Source organism: Salmo salar, chromosome 17, assembly GCF_965601325.2.
Source record: "Salmo salar chromosome 17, fSalSal1, whole genome shotgun sequence".
Classification (NCBI taxonomy): Eukaryota; Metazoa; Chordata; class Actinopteri; order Salmoniformes; family Salmonidae; genus Salmo; species Salmo salar.
Genome location: NC_138307.1, coordinates 54,841,619 through 54,861,618, shown reverse-complemented (window position 1 = coordinate 54,861,618; position 20,000 = coordinate 54,841,619). Strand labels below are relative to the sequence as shown.

The 20,000-nt window shown below is 49.0% G+C and overlaps 1 protein-coding gene across 2 annotated transcripts in view; it reads right to left on the bottom strand.

Annotated features, from left to right (window-relative positions):
• Positions 1–20,000, bottom strand: part of LOC106576167 (protein O-mannosyl-transferase TMTC1) — a 100,352-nt gene that overhangs the window by 29,414 nt on the left and 50,938 nt on the right. Inside the window, exons 5-8 of one of the 2 annotated variants that reach the window (XM_082963874.1) lie at positions 16,458–16,539; positions 16,086–16,189; positions 7,710–7,899; positions 521–642 (exon numbers count right to left, since the gene is read on the bottom strand). In XM_082963874.1, the coding sequence (XP_082820000.1) occupies positions 521–642; positions 7,710–7,899; positions 16,086–16,189; positions 16,458–16,539 (498 nt within the window). The remainder of the gene's footprint in view (positions 1–520; positions 643–7,709; positions 7,900–16,085; positions 16,190–16,457; positions 16,540–20,000) is intronic. The other variant, XM_082963875.1, reaches the window with a different exon arrangement.

Genomic DNA, 20,000 nt, shown 5'->3' with positions numbered 1-20,000 from the left:
GTGTGTGTGTGATGCTCTCTCTATATGTTCAATCACTCACTCGTACACACTCTTGTAAACTCCCGCACACATAAACACACTACGACTGTCCCCAACTAAAAAAAGTTGTCTGTTCTTGGTTGAAATTTTAAAAGTGTATTTTTAAATAAATCAACTATATGTAGGCCACTGAGCTCGTCTGATGCATTAAGCACTGTGAGTAAAAATGAAGGCACACAAATTACTAAAAAGAGGGAGCCAGAGATCAATATAGCCTAAACAGAAGAAAATAAATCTGGTGCTCCCGCTGCTCGCTGTTTCTGGCCTTTGCAAACAATTGACCAGTCGACTAAAGGGGGTCAGCCCTAAAACACACACAAATTCAGTAAGGGAAACCAAGCTAGTCTACACACTACTGCACACAGGAGAATTACACCAGCTATCTAATTACAAACCATCCAAGCCCAGAGGGGTGAAGAAGTGGGAAGACACACACAACACACACATTACCTACAATAACACACACACACACACGACCCACCTGGGCATGTAGAGGACCCTCTCTGCCACCACGAAGCCCACTCTGAAGAAGAGGTTACTGGCCGGGATGAAGGGAAAGACCAGGAACAACACCCCCAGCAACACCTCCCTACTCTCCAACCTCTGCAGAGAGACAGAGAGAGGTGGGCGAGATGCAGGGAGAGTGAGGGGCGGTGGTGAAAGAGAGAGAGGGAGAGAGAGAGAGGGAGAGAAGGCAATGGGGGTGGGGGGGGGGGGGGAGAATGTGTGAGAGGTTAGCACATCCATAGGAAAACCAGAGCCTAAAATTCCCACATTTAATCATCTGTTGCCTTCATTCAAACAGCAGTGGAAATATATCAAATGGCAATCATTATACATGTCACGCCGAGTTACTGAGCATATCTGACTGATGCGCTGACATATCGAACCTGATTGAGTAGACCATTAAGACCCACGAAATTAAAAACAGTTCATTCATTTTAAATCAACTCTAACCGATTCATTTTTATTAAGAGTGAAAAATTCCTCTGTATTTTTCCATTCTGAACATAGCCGGGCGTAGTTATTAGAACAAACAGAAGCTAATTGGTCTAATGACTGTGCCCTCAGTAATGGCGTTGATTCCCTCGTTAAATTACAGTTCCAAAGCCGCGGCGTCTTGATTAAGCCGCCGGTCCAATCCGCGCCTCGTTCTCCTGCCGACCACCTAATCACACCGCGGGGACGAACTCTACAGCATGCGAACATAGATAGGATCACACACTAGTCAACTACAGACACACACACACATGGAAGCACACACACCGGAGGCTAGATATTATGCCATAGATAGGATCATACCAGTCATTAAAACACACACACTCTCCCCCATTCAACCGTGCTGCTCTAAGCAGAGTGATCAGTAGGCCTTGCCATACAGTAGGCAGTGGAGTGGACCAGTGACTGGACGGGGGGAGGATGGCTTGTTGATAGTATCTCTCCATTGGTTCCCTGTATGTCATTCCAACACAGCCCCTTCAGGGGACATCCTCTCTGCATTCTCTCCCTCTGCATTCTCTCTCTCTCGGCATTCTCTCCCACTCTCTCTGCATTCTCTCTCGGCATTCTCTCTCTCTCGCTCTCTGCATTCTCTCTCTCTCTCTCTCTCTCTCTCTCTCTCTCTCTCTCTCTCTCTCTCTCTCGCTCTCTGCATTCTCTCTCTCTCTCTCTCTCTCTCTCTCTCTCTCTCTCTCTCTCTCTCTCTCTCTCTCTCTCTCTCTCTCTCTCTCTCTCTCTCTCTCTCGGCATTCTCTCTCTCTCGCGCTCTCGGCATTCTCTCTCTCTCTCGGCATTCTCTCTCTCTCTCTCTCTGCATTCTCTCTCTCGGCATTCTCTCTCTCTCTCTCTCTCTCGGCATTCTCTCTCTCTCTCTCTCTCTCTCTCTCTCTCTCTCTCTCTCTCTCTCTCGGCATTCTCTCTCTCTCTCTCTCTCTCTCTCTCTCTCGGCATTCTCTCTCTCTCTCTCTCTCTCTCTCTCTCGGCATTCTCTCTCTCTCTCTCTCTCTCTCTCTCTCTCTCGGCATTCTCTCTCTCTCTCTCGGGAATTCTCTCTCTCTCTCTCTCTCTCTCGGCATTCTCTCTCTCTCTCGCTCTCTCTCTCTCTCTCGGCATTCTCTCTCTCTCTCTCTCTCTCTCGGCATTCTCTCTCTCTCTCTCGGCATTCTCTCTCTCTCTCTCTCTCGGCATTCTCTCTCTCTCTCTCTCTCTCTCTCTCTCTCTCTCGGCATTCTTTCTCTCTCTCGGCATTCTCTCTCTCTCTCTCTCTCGGCATTCTCTCTCTATCTCTCACTCTGTATTCTCTCTCTATCTCTCACTCTCTGTATTCTCTCTCTCTCTCTCTCTCTCTCTCGGCATTCTCTTTCTCTCTCTCTCTCTCTCTCTCTCTCTGGCATTCTCTCTCTCTCTCTCTCGGCATTCTCTCTCCCTCTCTCACTCTCTGTATTCTCTCGCTCTCTCTTCCTCTTGTCTGTCCTTTTCTCTCTAACCTCCGCTCTCAGTCATCTAACCCTCCTCCTCTTCTTCTTTCTATTCTCCCTGCCCGTCTTAACTCTGCCTGGCTGGGTTGAGAAGTGTAGAAGAGAGCAATGTCTCAACTGCTTCTCCGTTACCATGGTGACGGCAGCAGGCGCCTGTACAACGTCTGTCACAATTTGTCAGGCGGTGATACAGCTGCTTTAACCTTGCAGACAACCTTCCGCCCTCCATCCTCCTCCTCTCTATCATCTGTTAATCTCCTCTCTCTCTTCCGCCCTGTCAATCTCTCCACCTATTTACCACTCATCTCCTCAGTCCACTACTTTCTTGTCAACTCTTTCCTTTCCGTTCTAAATGTCCTCTAGTTTCCTGTCTCTCTACTCTTCTCTCTTTTCCTCCTCTATTTCCACTCCACTCCTCTCTCTTCTCTTCTGTCTTTTCACTCTACTCGCTCTTCTCCTCCTCTCCTCTTTTCTTCCCACCACCCCTCCTTTCCTCTCTCCTCCTCTCCCCTCCCCTGGTATAGAGGAATATTCTGTGCTATAGCCCAGTGCTCCAGGTGACTATATTGGGTGGTCAGAAACATGGCATCCCTCCCAGACCAGACCCCTCTGGTTCTGGACTCACATCCGTTAGTCCTTCCCAGTAGAACCCTTCAGAACTGGCCGACTGACATATGTCCCACTCCACACACACACACTCACCAGCCGTGTCAGGCCAACAGATGGCTAGGCAGTATACACACACACATGCACGTGCGTACATGTACACGCACACACGCCCGCCCACACACAGACAGACAGACACACACACAGACAGACAGACACACACAGATAATTGGATCCAACCCTTCATTTCGAACAGTAAATAGAGCAAATAAACCAACAAACACACTCCACGTTGTCTTTCCCTGCCCTCTCACGTACTTGTTCCTCTCAGGCTTTCCCTGCCCTCTCTCGTACTTGTTCCTCTCAGGCTTTCCCTGCCTTCTCTCGTACTTGTTCCTCTCAGGCTTTCCCTGCCTTCTCTCGTACTTGTTCCTCTCAGGCTTTCCCTGCCCTCTCTCGTACTTGTTCCTCTCAGGCTTTCCCTGCCCTCTCTCGTACTTGTTCCTCTCAGGCTTTCCCTGCCCTCTCACGTACTTGTTCCTCTCAGGCTTTCCCTGCCCTCTCTCGTACTTGTTCCTCTCAGGCTTTCCCTGCCCTCTCTCGTACTTGTTCTTCTCAGGCTTTCCCTGCCCTCTCACGTACTTGTTCCTCTCAGGCTTTCCCTGCCCTCTCTCGTACTTGTTCCTCTCAGGCTTTCCCTGCCCTCTCACGTACTTGTTCCTCTCAGGCTTTCCCTGCCCTCTCACGTACTTGTTCCTCTCAGGCTTTCCCTGCCCTCTCACGTACTTGTTCCTCTCAGGCTTTCCCTGCCCTCTCTCGTACTTGTTCCTCTCAGGCTTTCCCTGCCTTCTCACGTACTTGTTCCTCTCAGGCTTTCCCTGCCCTCTCTCGTACTTGTTCCTCTCAGGCTTTCCCTGCCCTCTCTCGTACTTGTTCCTCTCAGGCTTTCCCTGCCCTCTCTCGTACTTGTTCCTCTCAGGCTTTCCCTGCCCTCTCTCGTACTTGTTCCTCTCAGGCTTTCCCTGCCCTCTCACGTACTTGTTCTTCTCAGGCTTTCCCTGCCCTCTCACGTACTTGTTCCTCTCAGGCTTTCCCTGCCCTCTCACGTACTTGTTCCTCTCAGGCTTTCCCTGCCCTCTCTCGTACATGTTCCTCTCAGGCTTTCCCTGCCCTCTCACGTACTTGTTCCTCTCAGGCTTTCCCTGCCCTCTCTCGTACTTGTTCCTCTCAGGCTTTCCCTGCCCTCTCTCGTACTTGTTCCTCTCAGGCTTTCCCTGCCCTCTCTCGTACTTGTTCCTCTCAGGCTTTCCCGCCCTCTCACGTACTTGTTCCTCTCAGGCTTTCCCTGCCCTCTCACGTACTTGTTCCTCTCAGGCTTTCCCTGCCCTCTCACGTACTTGTTCCTCTCAGGCTTTCCCTGCCCTCTCACGTACTTGTTCTTCTCAGGCTTTCCCTGCCCTCTCACGTACTTGTTCCTCTCAGGCTTTCCCTGCCCTCTCTCGTACTGTTCCTCTCAGGCTTTCCCTGCCCTCTCGTACTTGTTCTTCTCAGGCTTTCCCTGCCCTCTCACGTACTTGTTCCTCTCAGGCTTTCCCTGCCCTCTCTCGTACTTGTTCCTCTCAGGCTTTCCCTGCCTTCTCTCGTACTTGTTCCTCTCAGGCTTTCCCTGCCCTCTCGTACTTGTTCCTCTCAGGCTTTCCCTGCCCTCTCACGTACTTGTTCTTCTCAGGCTTTCCCTGCCCTCTCTCGTACTTGTTCCTCTCAGGCTTTCCCTGCCTTCTCTCGTACTTGTTCCTCTCAGGCTTTCCCTGCCTTCTCTCGTACTTGTTCCTCTCAGGCTTTCCCTGCCCTCTCGTACTTGTTCCTCTCAGGCTTTCCCTGCCCTCTCTCGTACTTGTTCCTCTCAGGCTTTCCCTGCCTTCTCTCGTACTTGTTCCTCTCAGGCTTTCCCTGCCCTCTCTCGTACTTGTTCCTCTCAGGCTTTCCCTGCCTTCTCTCGTACTTGTTCCTGTCAGGCTTTCCCTGCCCTCTCTCGTACTTGTTCCTCTCAGGCTTTCCCTGCCTTCTCACGTACTTGTTCCTCTCAGGCTTTCCCTGCCCTCTCACATACTTGTTCCTCTCAGGCTTTCCCTGCCCTCTCACTTACTTGTTCCTCTCAGGCTTTCCCTGCCTTCTCTCGTACTTGTTCCTCTCAGGCTTTCCCTGCCCTCACGTACTTGTTCCTCTCAGACATCTGTTGGTTCCATGAGTTCGCTATACTGTATGCCGTTGCTGATGATGTAACAACCCCCCCCCCCCCCCCAGAACGCGCAAAACAGACTTTAAATGCTTCAATGACTTCCTGAGGCCAAGGTTAAGGGCAGGAACCAGGAAGTGACAAACACAGACAGGGGACAGGAGTGATGCACCAATTACTTCCTGGGATCAAGGGTCACCTGTGCATTCTGCTTGAGATGGTTGTGGGTGATGATACAGACAGATCTCTCTAGGGGAGGTTATAGGGGTTACGGAGGCAGGTCACACTGATGGCACTGTGTGACACTATGGGAAATCTCCCAGGGGCCTTTGTAGCATGTCGGGAGTGTGGCGGGAGAGAGGGAGAGAGCGAGGAAGGGAGAAAGCCATTAGACTCATCATTTATCAATAACCTAGCCGCACGCAAACCTCAGCAAAACAGACAGAGCAAAGTGATGTCAGAGAGAGAGACAGGGGAGAGAGGGGGGAAGAGAGAAGATTGAAATAGGGAGAGAAAGATAAAGAAAGCAGTAAAAAAGAGACAGGTGTGAGAAAGATGGAATTTCTATTAATAGGAATCCTCCATCATGGTAGGACTCGCCTCTCATCAGAAGGTAAATGACACTGTGCTGAACATTACTTTACATCTCTCTCTCTCCAAATAAAGCCATCAAAGCGGTGATAAACTTGTCTTAACAACCGATGACACTAACCAGCCTCATGAGTTTACCCCTGTCTGATTAGTGCACAGCAGAAAACCATTGCTGTTTGTAGAGTATGAGTCAGATTCTCCTACAGTAATCCTGTACCCACCCAGCAGGGGCTGGCCAATTAAATGTTAATCTAATTTCCTCACTCTTCCCTGCTAATGGAAAAGTTTTCATGCTCCTCTCTTTTACTCTCCCTCTCTTTCGTACTGCATCTCTCTATCTAGCTTTTCTTCACTTGCATTTGTCTTTCCTCACCTTTCTCTGGCACACACACACACACACACACACACACACACACACACACACCTGACTCCTTTTCAATACACTTCCTGTTCCCATCACTCACACCTGATCACAGCACTCTGTTTGAGTGGGCTGTTCTGGATGACTGGTGTTGAGGCCATGTTAAGGGTAAAGTGAATTGAGAAATAGTACTTACAGGAGCGATTAGGGTGAAATGCCTTAATCAAGGGCACATAGACAGATTATTTTCATCTAGTCAGTTTGGGGATTCGAACCAGCGACTTTTCAGTTACTGGCCCAACGCTAAGGCCACCTGCCGCCTAGTTTTGCTTCATCCTCTACAAGAAGATCAGGGTATTGAGAAAAGTTACCTCCCAAAACTACAGGAAGAGAACAAGAGCTCTCACAATTCTTTCAGCTTTTAACAATTATTCCGACGCAAACTACGGGAAGGACAAGCAGGGTGAAGAGATCAATTTCACAAATGCCATTCGGTGTTGACAACTGGCAGTAGCAGACGAGACACCTCTCACTCTGTCTGAGCGGGATGGGGACCAAAGACTAAAGGTCTACTCAATAACGACGAACGATGCAGTGCACACACTTCTCACACATAATTAACTCTCCTTCTCTAAACACTGCCTGACACCACGGCAACGCAGAGAAAGCGTTTACTGTATGTTCATGGTGTGGGTCGGGCAAATAACGTGTGAGAGTTTGAGCATCTCCTCTAACAGAGTGTGGTGTGATTGGAAGGTGAGAGTTTTCATGTTTAGGATCCTGTGAGTATCAGTGTGTGAAAGCAAGCCTAGTTCAGAAACCCCTAGCCTCCAACGTAGACTTCCAAGTACTAGACGGATAGAATCAATACACTGAGTGTACAAAACATTCTGAACATCATGCTCTTTCCATGATAAAGACTGACCAGGTGAATCCAGGTGAAATCTATGATCCCTTATTGATGTCACTTGTTGAATCCACTTCAATCAGTGTAGATGAAGGGGAAGAGACAGGTTAAATAATGATTTTTAAGCCTTGAGACAATTGAGACATGGATTGTGTATGTGTGCCATTCAGAGGATGAATGACAAAATATTTAAGTGCCTTTGAACGGGGTATGGTAGTTGGTGCCAGGTGCACCAGTTTGTGTCAACAACTGCAACACTGATGGGTTTTTCACACTCAACAGTTTCCTGTGTGTATCAAGAATGGACCACCACCCAAACGACATTCAGCCAACTTGACACAACTGTGGAAGCATTGGAGTCAAAATGGGCCAGCATCCCTGTGGAACGCTTTCAGCAGCTTGTAGAGTCCGTGCCCCGACAAATTGAGGCTGTTCTGAGGGGCTGTTCTGAGGGGCTGTTCTGAAGGCACCTCATTTCCATGTCCATCTCACCTGTAGCGACATGACACAGTGCAGACAGAGGGCGACCATGACCACTCCCAGCAGCAGGGCGGCGACGTTGCGCATGTCCCACAGTGACTCCACCAGGGGTATACTGCCCACCTGCCAGTCATAACACAGCACCGCGGGAGACAGCAGCAGCCACGCGTTGAACGCCAACAGGTAGCAGTAGGTCAGGAACCTAGAGCGAGAAGACAAGAGAAGAGGAAAGAACAGAGACAAATAGAAAGAGAGAGAGGGTTCAAATGTTAACTGTTGGTCACATTTTTACATTACATTTGCAGGAAGTTTAATCATACTGTATTCAATCACTCTATGTTGTTTACTGCCAACAGCCATGAAAGAGCATCCTGTTCCTGTTCTGTTGGTCATCATGTCCTCCGTGAGTTTAGATATGGGGCTGTGTCCCAAATGGAACTCTATTCCCTCTGGTGCACTACTGTTGATCAGAGCTCTATGGGCCCTGGTCAAAAAGTAGTGCACTACAAAGGCCATATGGTGCCATTTGGGACGCAGAAGTCCGAGCGGCTGTGCTATTGATTCTGTCGCACTGGGGGAGCTACCTGAGACCATTACATGGCCACGGACAGAAAGAGAGGAATGAGAGGTCTGCTTGACTGAGCAGGAGACAGAGACGAGAGGGAGTAGGGGAAAGTGAAAGGATTGGTGGCTGAGAGAGGAAAACGAGTAATGAAAGAAAACAGAGAGAGGGGAGCGTGAAGCAATAGAGGACACACACACACACATAGCCACACACACACTGCTAAATCACTAAATGACTCTCCATTACAGTCAATGGCAGTCCCTTATCGTTTAGAACAGATAAGCTGGCTCCTCTATGGAAATGGAAAGGCTTTAGCTCCAGTCTGAGTGGGTGGCCGTTCCTCTACTCAAGGACTAACTGGAACAACAAACACAGAGCTGTAAGGAACGGTTCTGAATGAACTGCTTTGTAGCTGAAGCTATGACTGGAGATGAGTTAGTGAGTTCGGTATTTGGGATGGTGAACTGTAAGACAAAACTTTTCAAATGGGCACACAGTCGATGTGACTTGAAGTGAAATGAAACTTTGATTTGACAAAACTGCAAACGGGAAAAGGCATATTTTTGTGCTTCAGTGCATTGATAAAAATGAATCCTAACACCCACACAAACGCTTATGTGCAGAAACACGCACACACGCACGCACGCACACACACACACAGTAGGGTGATGCTAGAAGTAATTTGCACGTGTGTGTTTCTGCATCCAAATGGCACCCAGCCCCCTCTCTGGTCAGAAGTGCATGAGAACACAGTGACACCCTACTGAGATACCCTATCAGCATTCTCCTCCCACTCAGAAGAGCAGCAGCCTTAGAGATATGCATAGATTACACATTGATTCTCTCTCTGCAGCAAAACAAGCTTTCTATAGAATAGAGAGGGAAACTCAATTCTCCATTGATTTGGACAGGCGGGTTCAGATCGCCTGTTGATTTGAGAGGCGATGTAGAGTGAATATGAACTGCTGGTATATCATCAATTTATGGAGGAACATCTAACGCCGGGGGACAACATTAAGTGATCTATTGACAGCTTCACCTGACCTAGTGCTATAGTAGATTGAGGGGAAAATCCCTGTTGAATTGGAGGCCAGATATGTGCCATGGATGTAAGGATGTACAGAATTACAACATTCTCTTTCTGTTTTTGCCACTGTTTTTGCTTGTGCCTGCCACCAGTCAGGCTGGCTATTGGAGAGAAAGACATACAGATAGGCATAGACAGAGAGACAGGCACAAGCATGAACAAACATGAGTGCACACATGCGCACACACACACACACACACACACACACACACACACACACACACACACACACACACACACACACACACACACACACACACACCCCCCCCCCCCCCCCCCCTCCTCCAGACTTGGCAAACTGACAGAGCCAGAGAGTTAAACATGGAGGAGTATGCTCACCAACTGCAATGATCAGACTGGAACGGGACATAGATTCAATTCCCCCACCGCCCACAACCCCCCTCTCTCCCCACTAAGCACAACATGCCCAGCATTTCCTGGTTTCAGAGCTGGTCATGGGTGCACCTCAGCCACGCTCAAGGTCCTAAAAGATATCTTAACCGCCATCGATAAGAAACAGTACTGTGCAGCCGTATTCATTGACCTGGCCAAGGCTTTCGACTCTGTCAATCACCACATCCTCATCGGCAGACTCAACAGCCTTGGTTTCTCAAATGATTGCCTCACCTGGTTTACCAACTACTTCTCTGATAGAGTTCAGTGTGTCAAATCGGAGGGTCTCTATGGGGGTGCCACAGGGTTCAATTCTTGGGCCGACTCTTTTCTCTGTATACATCAATGATGTCGCTCTTGCTGCTGGTGAGTCTCTGATCCACCTCTACGCAGACGACACCATTCTGTATACTTCTGGCCCTTCTTTGGACACTTAACTACCCTCCAGACGAGCTTCAATGCCATTCAACTCTCCTTCCGTGGCCTCCAACTGCTCTTAAATACAAGTAAAACTAAATGCATGCTCTTCAACCGATCGCTGCCTGCACCTGCCCGCCCGTCCAGCATCACTACTCTGGACGGTTCTGACTTAGAATACACAACTACAACTAGGACGGTTCTGACTTAGAATGGACAACTACAAATACCTAGGTGTCTGGTTAGACTGTAAACTCTCCTTCCAGACTGACATCAAACATCTCCAATCCAAAGTTAAATCTAGAATTGGCTTCCTATTTAGCAACAAAGCATCTTTCACTCATGCTGCCAAACATACCCTCGTAAAACTGACCATCCTACCGATCCTTGACTTCGGCGACGTCATTTACAAAATAGCCTCCAATACCCTACTCAATAAATTGGATGCAGTCTATCACAGTGCCATCCGTTTTGTCACCAAAGCCCCATATACTACCCACCACTGCGACCTGTACGCTCTCGTTGGCTGGCCCTCGCTTCATACTCGTCACCAAACCCACTGGCTCGAGGTCATCTACAAGACCATGCGAGGTAAAGTTCCCCCTTATCTCAGCTCGCTGGTCACCATAGCAGCACCCACCTGTAGCACGCGCTCCAGCAGGTATATCTCTCTGGTCACCCCCAAAGCCAATTCCTCCTTTGGCCGTCTTTCCTTCCAGTTCTCTGCTGCCAATGACTGGAACGAACTACAAAAATCTTTAAAACTGGAAACACTTATCTCCCTCATTAGCTTTAAGCACCAGCTGTCAGAGCAGCTCACATATTACTGCACCTGTACATAGCTGTCACGTCCTGGCCAGTATAAGGTTAATTGGTATTGTAGTTTGGCCAGGACGTGGCAGAGGGTATTTGTTTTATGTGGTTCGGGGTGATGTGTTTGTTAAAAGGGTGTTTGGTTTAGTATTTCTGGGTTTTGGTTTATGGTCTGTGTGTATGTATTTCTATGTGTTATCTAGTTAGTTGTATGTCTATGTTTGGTTAATTGGGGTGGACTTCCAATTGAAGGCAGCTGTGTGGTGTTGCCTTTGATTGGAAGTCCTATATTAGTTGGGTGTGTTTGTTTGTCTAATTGTGGGAGATTGTCTTTGGATTTGCTGTGTTGCCTTCAAGGCTGTCATTTTGTCGTTCGTTCTCTGTTGTTATTTTTGTGTTCATTTTGGATGGAATAAATGTTCCTGCTGCGTTTTGGTCCATTTCTACCGACGACAACCGTGACAGAATCTCCCACCAACAAAGGACCAAGCAGCGGAAGAAGGCTGGCGAGGTAAGGGAGACCGGGAGGCACCCCCAAGAATTTTTTAGGGGGGGGCACAAGGGGAGTTTTGCGGGGCAAGAATGGAGCCCCAGGCCAGCTCCCCGCACTAGCATGGAGGTGCGTGTTCGCAATCTGGTACGCCCAGTACCAGCACCACGCACCAGGAGTCTAGTGTGTCAACCCAGCCTCGCCAGTCAACAGTCGTCGTCAGAGCTGCCCGCCAGTCAACAGTCGTCGTCAGAGCTGCCCGCCAGTCAACAGTCGTCGTCAGAGCTGCCCGCCAGTCAACAGTCGTCGTCAGAGCTGCCCGCCAGTCAACAGTCGTCGTCAGAGCTGCCCGCCAGTCAACAGTCGTCGTCAGAGCTGCCCGCCAGTCAACAGTCGTCGTCAGAGCTGCCCGCCAGTCAACAGTCGTCGTCAGAGCTGCCCGCCAGTCAACAGTCGTCGTCAGAGCTGCCCGCCAGTCAACAGTCGCCAGAGAGGTCAGACTGCGCTGAACTGCCGGAGTGGCCAGACTGCGCTGAACTGCCGGAGTGGCCAGACTGCGCTGAACTGCCGGAGTGGCCAGACTGCGCTGAACTGCCGGAGTGGCCAGACTGCCCTGAACTGCCGGAGTGGCCAGACTGCCCTGAACTGCCGCGAGTGGCCAGACTGCCCTGAACTGCCGCGAGTGGCCAGACTGCCCTGAACTGCCGCGAGTGGCCAGACTGCCCTGAACTGCCGCGAGTGGCCAGACTGCCCTGAACTGTCCGCGAGTGGCCAGACTGCCCTGAACTGCCCCGAGTGGCCAGACTGCCCTGAACTGTCCCGAGTGGCCAGACTGCCCTGAACTGTCCCGAGTGGCCAGACTGCCCTGAACTGTCCCGAGTGGCCAGACTGCCCTGAACTGTCCCGAGTGGCCAGACTGCCCTGAACTGTCCCGAGTGGCCAGACTGCCCTGAACTGTCCCGAGTGGCCAGACTGCCCTGAACTGTCCCGAGTGGCCAGACTGCCCTGAACTGTCCCGAGTGGCCAGACTGCCCTGAACTGTCCCGAGTGGCCAGACTGCCCTGAACTGTCCCGAGTGGCCAGACTGCCCTGAACTGTCCCGAGTGGCCAGACTGCCCTGAACTGTCCCGAGTGGCCAGACTGCCCTGAACTGTCCCGAGTGGCCAGACTGCCCTGAACTGTCCCGAGTGGCCAGACTGCCCTGAACTGTCCCGAGTGGCCAGACTGCCCTGAACTGTCCCGAGTGGCCAGACTGCCCTGAACTGTCCCGAGTGGCCAGACTGCCCTGAACGTCCCGAGTGGCCAGACTGCCCTGAACGTCCCGAGTGGCCAGACTGCCCAGACTGTCCCGAGTGGCCAGACTGTCCCGAGTGGCCAGACTGCCCAGACTGTCCCGAGTGGCCAGACTGCCCAGACTGTCCCGAGTGGCCAGACTGCCCAGACTGTCCCGAGTTGCCAGACTGCCCAGACTGTCCCGCGTTGCCAGACTGCCCCGACTGCCCCCCGGCGATGCCAGAGTGGCCCGACAGCCTGGAACGGCCGGAACCAGAGCCACCTCCAGATATAGGTGGGTTGGGGAGGGGGGGTGTAGCACAGTGCCGTCGTTGACGGCAGCCACCCTCCCTTCCCTCCCTTTAGTAGAGGGGAATTTTGGTTTTGTTGTTTGGGGTTATTTTGTTAAGGTGCTTCCGGGGTTAGCACCTTTAAGGGGGGGGTACTGTCACGTCCTGGCCAGTATAAGGTTAATTGGTATTGTAGTTTGGCCAGGACGTGGCAGGGGGTATTTGTTTTATGTGGTTCGGGGTGGTGTTTTGGAAAATAGGGTGTTTGATTTAGTGTTTCCGGGTTTTTGGTTTATGGTCTGTGTGTATGTATTTCTATGTGTTATCTAGTTAGTTGTATGTCTATGTTTGGTTAATTGGGGTGGACTTCCAATTGAAGGCAGCTGTGTGGTGTTGCCTTTGATTGGAAGTCCTATATTAGTTGGGTGTGTTTGTTTGTCTAATTGTGGGAGATTGTCTTTGGATTTGCTGTGTTGCCTTCAAGGCTGTCATTTTGTCGCTCTGTTGTTATTTTTGTGTTCATTTTGGATGGAATAAATGTTCAAAATGAACAACCGCATGCCTGCTGCGTTTTGGTCCATTTCTACCGACGACAACCGTGACAATAGCCCATCTATAATTTAGCCCAAACAACTACCTCTTCCCCTACTGTATTTATTTTGCTCCTTTGCACCCCATTATTTATATTTCTACTTTGCACTTTCTTCCACTGCAAATCTACCATTCCAGTGTTTTACTTGCTATATTGTATTTACTTCGCCACCACCACTATATTATTGACTGTAGGTTTGTTTTACTCCATATGTAACTCTGTGTTGTTGTATGTGTCGAACTGCTTTGCTTTATCTTGGCCAGGTCGCAATTGTAAATGAGAACTTGTTCTCAACTTGCCTACCTGGTTAAATAAAAGTGAAAAAAAAAAAAATATAACAGAGAGGAGAAGACAGGGCAGGGAGAAGTGAGGAAGGGGGAAAAGAAAGAGAGGAAAATGATGCATGGATGAGAAAAGGAGAAAGAAAAGGAAAGAAAAGAAAGAAAATGAGAGGGAGTAAAAGAGAGAGAGCACTCCAGAAATAGAGAGACCGACAGAAAAGTTAGAGAGAGAAAATGAGAGCGAGAGAGGGAGTGAAAGAGAGAGGGAGCGTAATCAAGAAAAAGAGAGAGAAAGTGAGAGAAACAGCCATCAAAAGAGAAAGACATTGAGACAGAGAGAAAGAATAATGGAGAAAATGAATAGCAGTTGCTGACAGGTAGGTGATGGGAGGTTTGAGGACTGTAGCTGTGTCTCCTCTGTCTCCTGTGTTCCAGCATGTTCTCCCTGATCAAGAGTCCTGAATTCAGGTGTCAAACCACCCAGCTTAACAGCCTTAAAGGCTCACACAGTCACGATGTGAGGAGAGCACTCCACACCACTCAGCGCAGAGGACACTGACACACCAGATAGACAAATACCTTCAAATACACACACACACACACACACGGGTAAATACATGCACGCACATGGGCAAACACACACACACAGAAAAAGGCAATCACAGACAATGGCACTTGATGTTTAATGGATTAGAATGTGAGTTGCAGTATGACACTCAAGATTCTCAAAATCTTTCAGTATTGAATTTGATGTACACACTCAACTAGACAAACACACACACACACACACACACACACACACACACACACACACACACACACACACACACACACACACAACTAGACAATCACACAAACAACTAGACAATAACACACAAACACACCTTTATGAGAAACGAGAGAAGAATAGCAAATGCTAAATGAACAGAAATGTCACTGGTCTGCAACATGGTCAGTTGAAGATAAAAACTCCAAAGCACGCCCACACACCCACACACACACACACACACACACACACACACACACACCCCCCCCTGCCATTAACCAGGCTGGGCTAGACTGTTGCATATCATTCATATACTAAACAGCTACTTCTCCAGTCACCAGCGGTTGATCAATCAGTAATATAACGCTGTAACCGCAGTCCGCTTGTTTATTCAAATAAATCACTTAAGCACCTACACACACACACACACAGGCTAGATTAATGACAGAAGTGAGGCCGCTACAATGAATTATAAATGGCTTGTCAGAGAACCGCTGACATGATGGATAATCACTACTGCATCACTACAGATGGAGAGGGAATGAGTAAACACACACACACACACCAACGATGATACACACACACACACACACACACTTCTCATACACACACACACACTTCTCACACACACACACACACACCCACTTCTCACAAACACACCCACACCCACACACACACACACACACACACACACACACACACACACACACACACACACACACACACACACACACACACACACACACACACACCCCCCCTTCTCATACACACATATCCATAACTGACTGATTGTCAGTATCAAAAGGACAAACACACTCTTCAAGGTTAGTCTCGATCCTCAGTATTCACTACGAGACGCATCTCTTCATTACAACATAATGGAGCACACTGACTGATGGATAGATAGACAGCAAATAGATAGCTGGCTGGATGGAACGTTTTTTAACACTAAGACTGACATTCTCCTTTCTCAATGACAAGAGCATCCTTGAGACAATGCCAGGAAGAAAGAAGGGAAGGAGGGAAAGAAAGACTGGGTGTAGGGTATGAAGAGATTTAGGAAGTACATTTCCCAGGTGGCCTTGCAAGAGCTAATGACAGATTATCTGTTGCCCGACGACAGCTACAGTGTCTGCCACTGCAGATAGGGACCAGAGCGCTACTGCTCACACACTCTTGAGGCCTACAACAATGGAGTAGGCCCTAAAGCCTGGGGAGCGGGTAGGAGGCTAACCCAGGGAGGGAGGCTGTTGTTTGGGTCTATTTATGGGTCCATTTATGTTCATACTCTTTTATACAACTTTTAATATGGTGGTTACATGTAGCAGGAAATATGACTGAATATGACTGATTTCAATACAGTATCTCAGCGTTTTAGCAATGAAATTGATTTAACATGTCTGTGATAGGGCTAGAAATAACCTGGTGAGCAGGTGAGGAGAGAAGGAGGCTGGGTTGTCCTGCTCAGAGAAGAGAGGCATGGAGCCACCCATCAGCCACAGCCTGAAGGACATGATGACCGCCACCTACAGGAGGGAGGAGTGAACAGCAGGACATTACCACGCAACTAGACCTACATTTACACATATCAACTTAACAGTGAAATGTACCGAAACCTAACGTCAAACCGACGCTTTAACACACACATTCAACTTATATAAATGTTAACTGTACCGAACATAACATCGAACTTGTGCTTTAACCTACACATCCTTCAACATGATTGCTATACCAAACAGATGTGTACTGAGATAGAGACATAGTCTTAGTTGTATGGTTGTGGTTGATTCTCACATAGAGAGAGACGGCACAGGCTCGTTTGAGGAAGGGGACGGAGATTCTGAGAAGATCCTTCATCTCGGAGCCGGCGAGGTGCCTGGAAAGCAACAACACAGAGAGATGAAAGGTCAGAGCACTGACCCGTAGTATTTAGGTCAGAGGACAGACACATAGACTTCAATCCTCCACCAGGGTTAATGGCATGTTTAGTCTCATCAGTTTACTTGTTCACCATTCCACCTGTACACTCACTAATATCATTGAAACTCCATAACGGGGGATAGAGGAGGATGAGAGGAGAGGAAAGGAAAGAAGGGAGGTGGAGAAAAGAGAGGGGACGAGTATGAAGTGTCTTATAACAGAGGTGCACAGACAGAGAACAGGTAAGAGAAAGACAAGGGGAGAGAAAGAAGAGAAGAAATCAGCAGAGGCAGATAAAAGAAAGACAGAAGTGAGAATATCTGCCAGAGCAAGTCAATGAGGTACGAGAGAGAGAGAGAGAGAGAGAGAGAGAGAGAGAGAGAGAGAGAGAGAGTCTGGAACTCTGGTGTCTGTCTAATGCTGCAGAGACATTAGAAAGGGAGGAGGAGAGTTTCAAAGAACCAACCAATTGTAAACGATTGTCATTATCTAGTCACGATGTGTGTGTAAGCCTGTGCTATGTTGTGAGGGGCATTCTAAAAACCCCACAGCCACTGAGGCAGCGAGCGAGCGAGAGCAAGAGAGAGAGAGAGAGAGAGAAAAGAGAGAAAAGAGAGAGAGCAGGGAAAGCAGGGAGAGAAGGGGGGCAAGCGATTCCGAGCGTCGGCGACGCTCACACCGACAGAATTCCGAGCACGGAATGTAAAGAGACATGTCGACCTTGAGAAACATTACGGATTTGAGCTCCACTGAAGACAGATTTCACGCTGTGTAGAGGAATGAGATGTAACAAACAAACACACACATACACACAGACAGGTATTGTTGCGTTCTCAGACCTGGGCCTCTCACACTCCCCGAAGGCCTGATGGGCGAGACGTCGCCACGCATCCACACAACAGGATGTTAACGTGTCATGACAACTGTGACCGCGGTTTCAGGGAGGGATGAATGAATGAAGAAGCGGGGGGGGGGGGGGGGGGGGGGGGGGGGGTTGGGGGGGGGGGTAATTTGGGCGTGGAGGGGAGAGACACTGAGATGTGGTTGATTGTTCAATTGGAGAGTTGGAGCTAGGAGTCACCTTCCTCACACTGCTTAGTGATGCAGTGTGTGTGTGAGTGCATGAGTGTGTGCGTGTATTGTCTCTCTTAGACATTATACACACCAGGGATCAGTTACACACCATGGAAACGTAGACAGACAACACACCCACACGTCTGTGTGTGTGTTGTTTACTGCAAAGAGAGAGAGCGCAACCTGCACATGCCCTCCCCCTATCAGTTCAGTGGGGGGAAAAGGCCCGGGGTGAGTGTTCTGTACAGGAGTTCTGGATCAAGTTCTGGATCAATGGCAGCGTCTCTCTACTTTCATACTGACCTTCAAACCAACCACACTTTGTTTAAGGTACACAGCAAAGAATTATGTCACACACACACACAGGTCTGAGTTCTGCTTTCCACACCCAGCAAAAAGGAACGAGTTATGCCTCTCCATATGTGTGTGTGTGTGTGTGTGTGTGTGTGTGTGTACCTAGTCCTGTTAATCCCCAGTAGACATGATGATACCCTGGACTTTACACTGTCTCATGTTACAATGGATTACGTTCTACACAGGGCTATCTTAGATGACAGCCCTGCACGAGGGAGGTGTGTGTGTGTGTGTGTGTGTGTGTGTGTGTGTGTGTGTGTGTGTGTGTGTGTGTGTGTGTGTGTGTGTGTGTGTGTGTGTGTGTGTGTGTGTGTGTGTGTGGGAAGAGAGTGCAAGCATGCAGCATTCATGGTTGATGAAGTGTGTGTGTTGGCTTGGCTGGCACACTCTCCTTCTCAGGGGCGACTGGACAAGTGGTCCCCAGCGTCTGCCTCACACCTCAGGTCACACCTCAGGTCACACCTCAGGTCTCCTCTGGGTCAAATGGGCCGTTGGGACTTCTGTTCCTGTGGTGTGATGGGTGATGTAATGTGAAGGGCTGCTCACACAGCTACAGTGGAGTAGAGGCCAACACAGGCAGGCCGCATGCCGCATCATGCAATGTGTGTGTGTGTGTGTTCATCTCTTGGTAGCCCTTCCCTGTGTCTGCTGCCTAATATCTGCCCCGCCCCATCCCATTCCTTCACTACAGAGAGTGGTTCCTTCCCCCCTCTTCCTCTATGGGGCCCCTCCACTGTCTACAGAAACACAATCATCTCCCAGGCTATTCTCCTCAAGTGGGGAATCAATAAATCATCCCATAACACAAACACAATGGAACAGGAGTCCAGTGAAACTGTAGAAGCTCATCTGATTGGACCCTGCTGCAGTAGCCTATGTAATACATCTGAACACACTGTCCCGCTGTGTCTGTTCAGCACAGACACACACACACACACACACACACACACACACACACACACACACACACACACACACACACACACACACACACACACACACACACACACACACACACACACACACACACACACACACACACACACACACACACACACACACACACACACACACAAGGATGACAAGAATACACACACACAGATGCATACACACAGAAGATTTTACACACTTGATTATTTAACACACACAGAAAAAGGGCGCTGTCCCTGGTCCGGGGGTATTGGCTGACACAGACGAGGTGATATTTGTACAGCAGTCATGCTTCATCTCTGTTCCTGCTGCTTCTCTGTGTTGAGTAAATGATGTGTTCTTTGCTTCCTTATCGTACAACGCTGAGTTCAAACAGAAAGGGAGATCAGAGGCTGGGCGCTACGGCAACCACCCCCGCTGGGCTTGCGCAACCCACAGCCTTCGTTTATGCTCGCGGTTTATTAACTGGACAGAAGGAAAGGAAGTACAGTATGGTGAGAAAACGTTTTGGTGGAGACAGGAAAGACAATGTCATGCAATGTTAGGTGTTGTATCAATGGTGTGAGGTAAGGCATGGTCATACCAGTGTTTGGTAACCTGACAGTCAACCAGACTCCTCAATGTAACTTAGGAGTGTACTTCAAGGAGTTGAAGGAAAAATACAGGCAGATGGATAGGGAGTACACAAACACACACTATAAAATAGCTTTGGAGTGAAACACACACACACACACACACACACACACACTACAAAATAGCTTTGGAGTGAAACACACACACACACACACACACACACACACACACACACACACACACACACACACACACACACACCCTACAAAATAGCTTTGTAGTGAAGTGGGAACAGAATGTGATAGGGCAGAGAAGGAGTGTGTGGAACCCATACACACACAGACGCAATCTCACACACCCAAGAGACCACTATTATCCTTCAAGAAAGGGGTAGCACTAAACTACAGCAAAGTGGTGTGGTTTGGATGCTGAATCATTGAGCAGTGACAGAGCAGACTATCCTGAAGGGAGGAAGAGAGGAGGAAA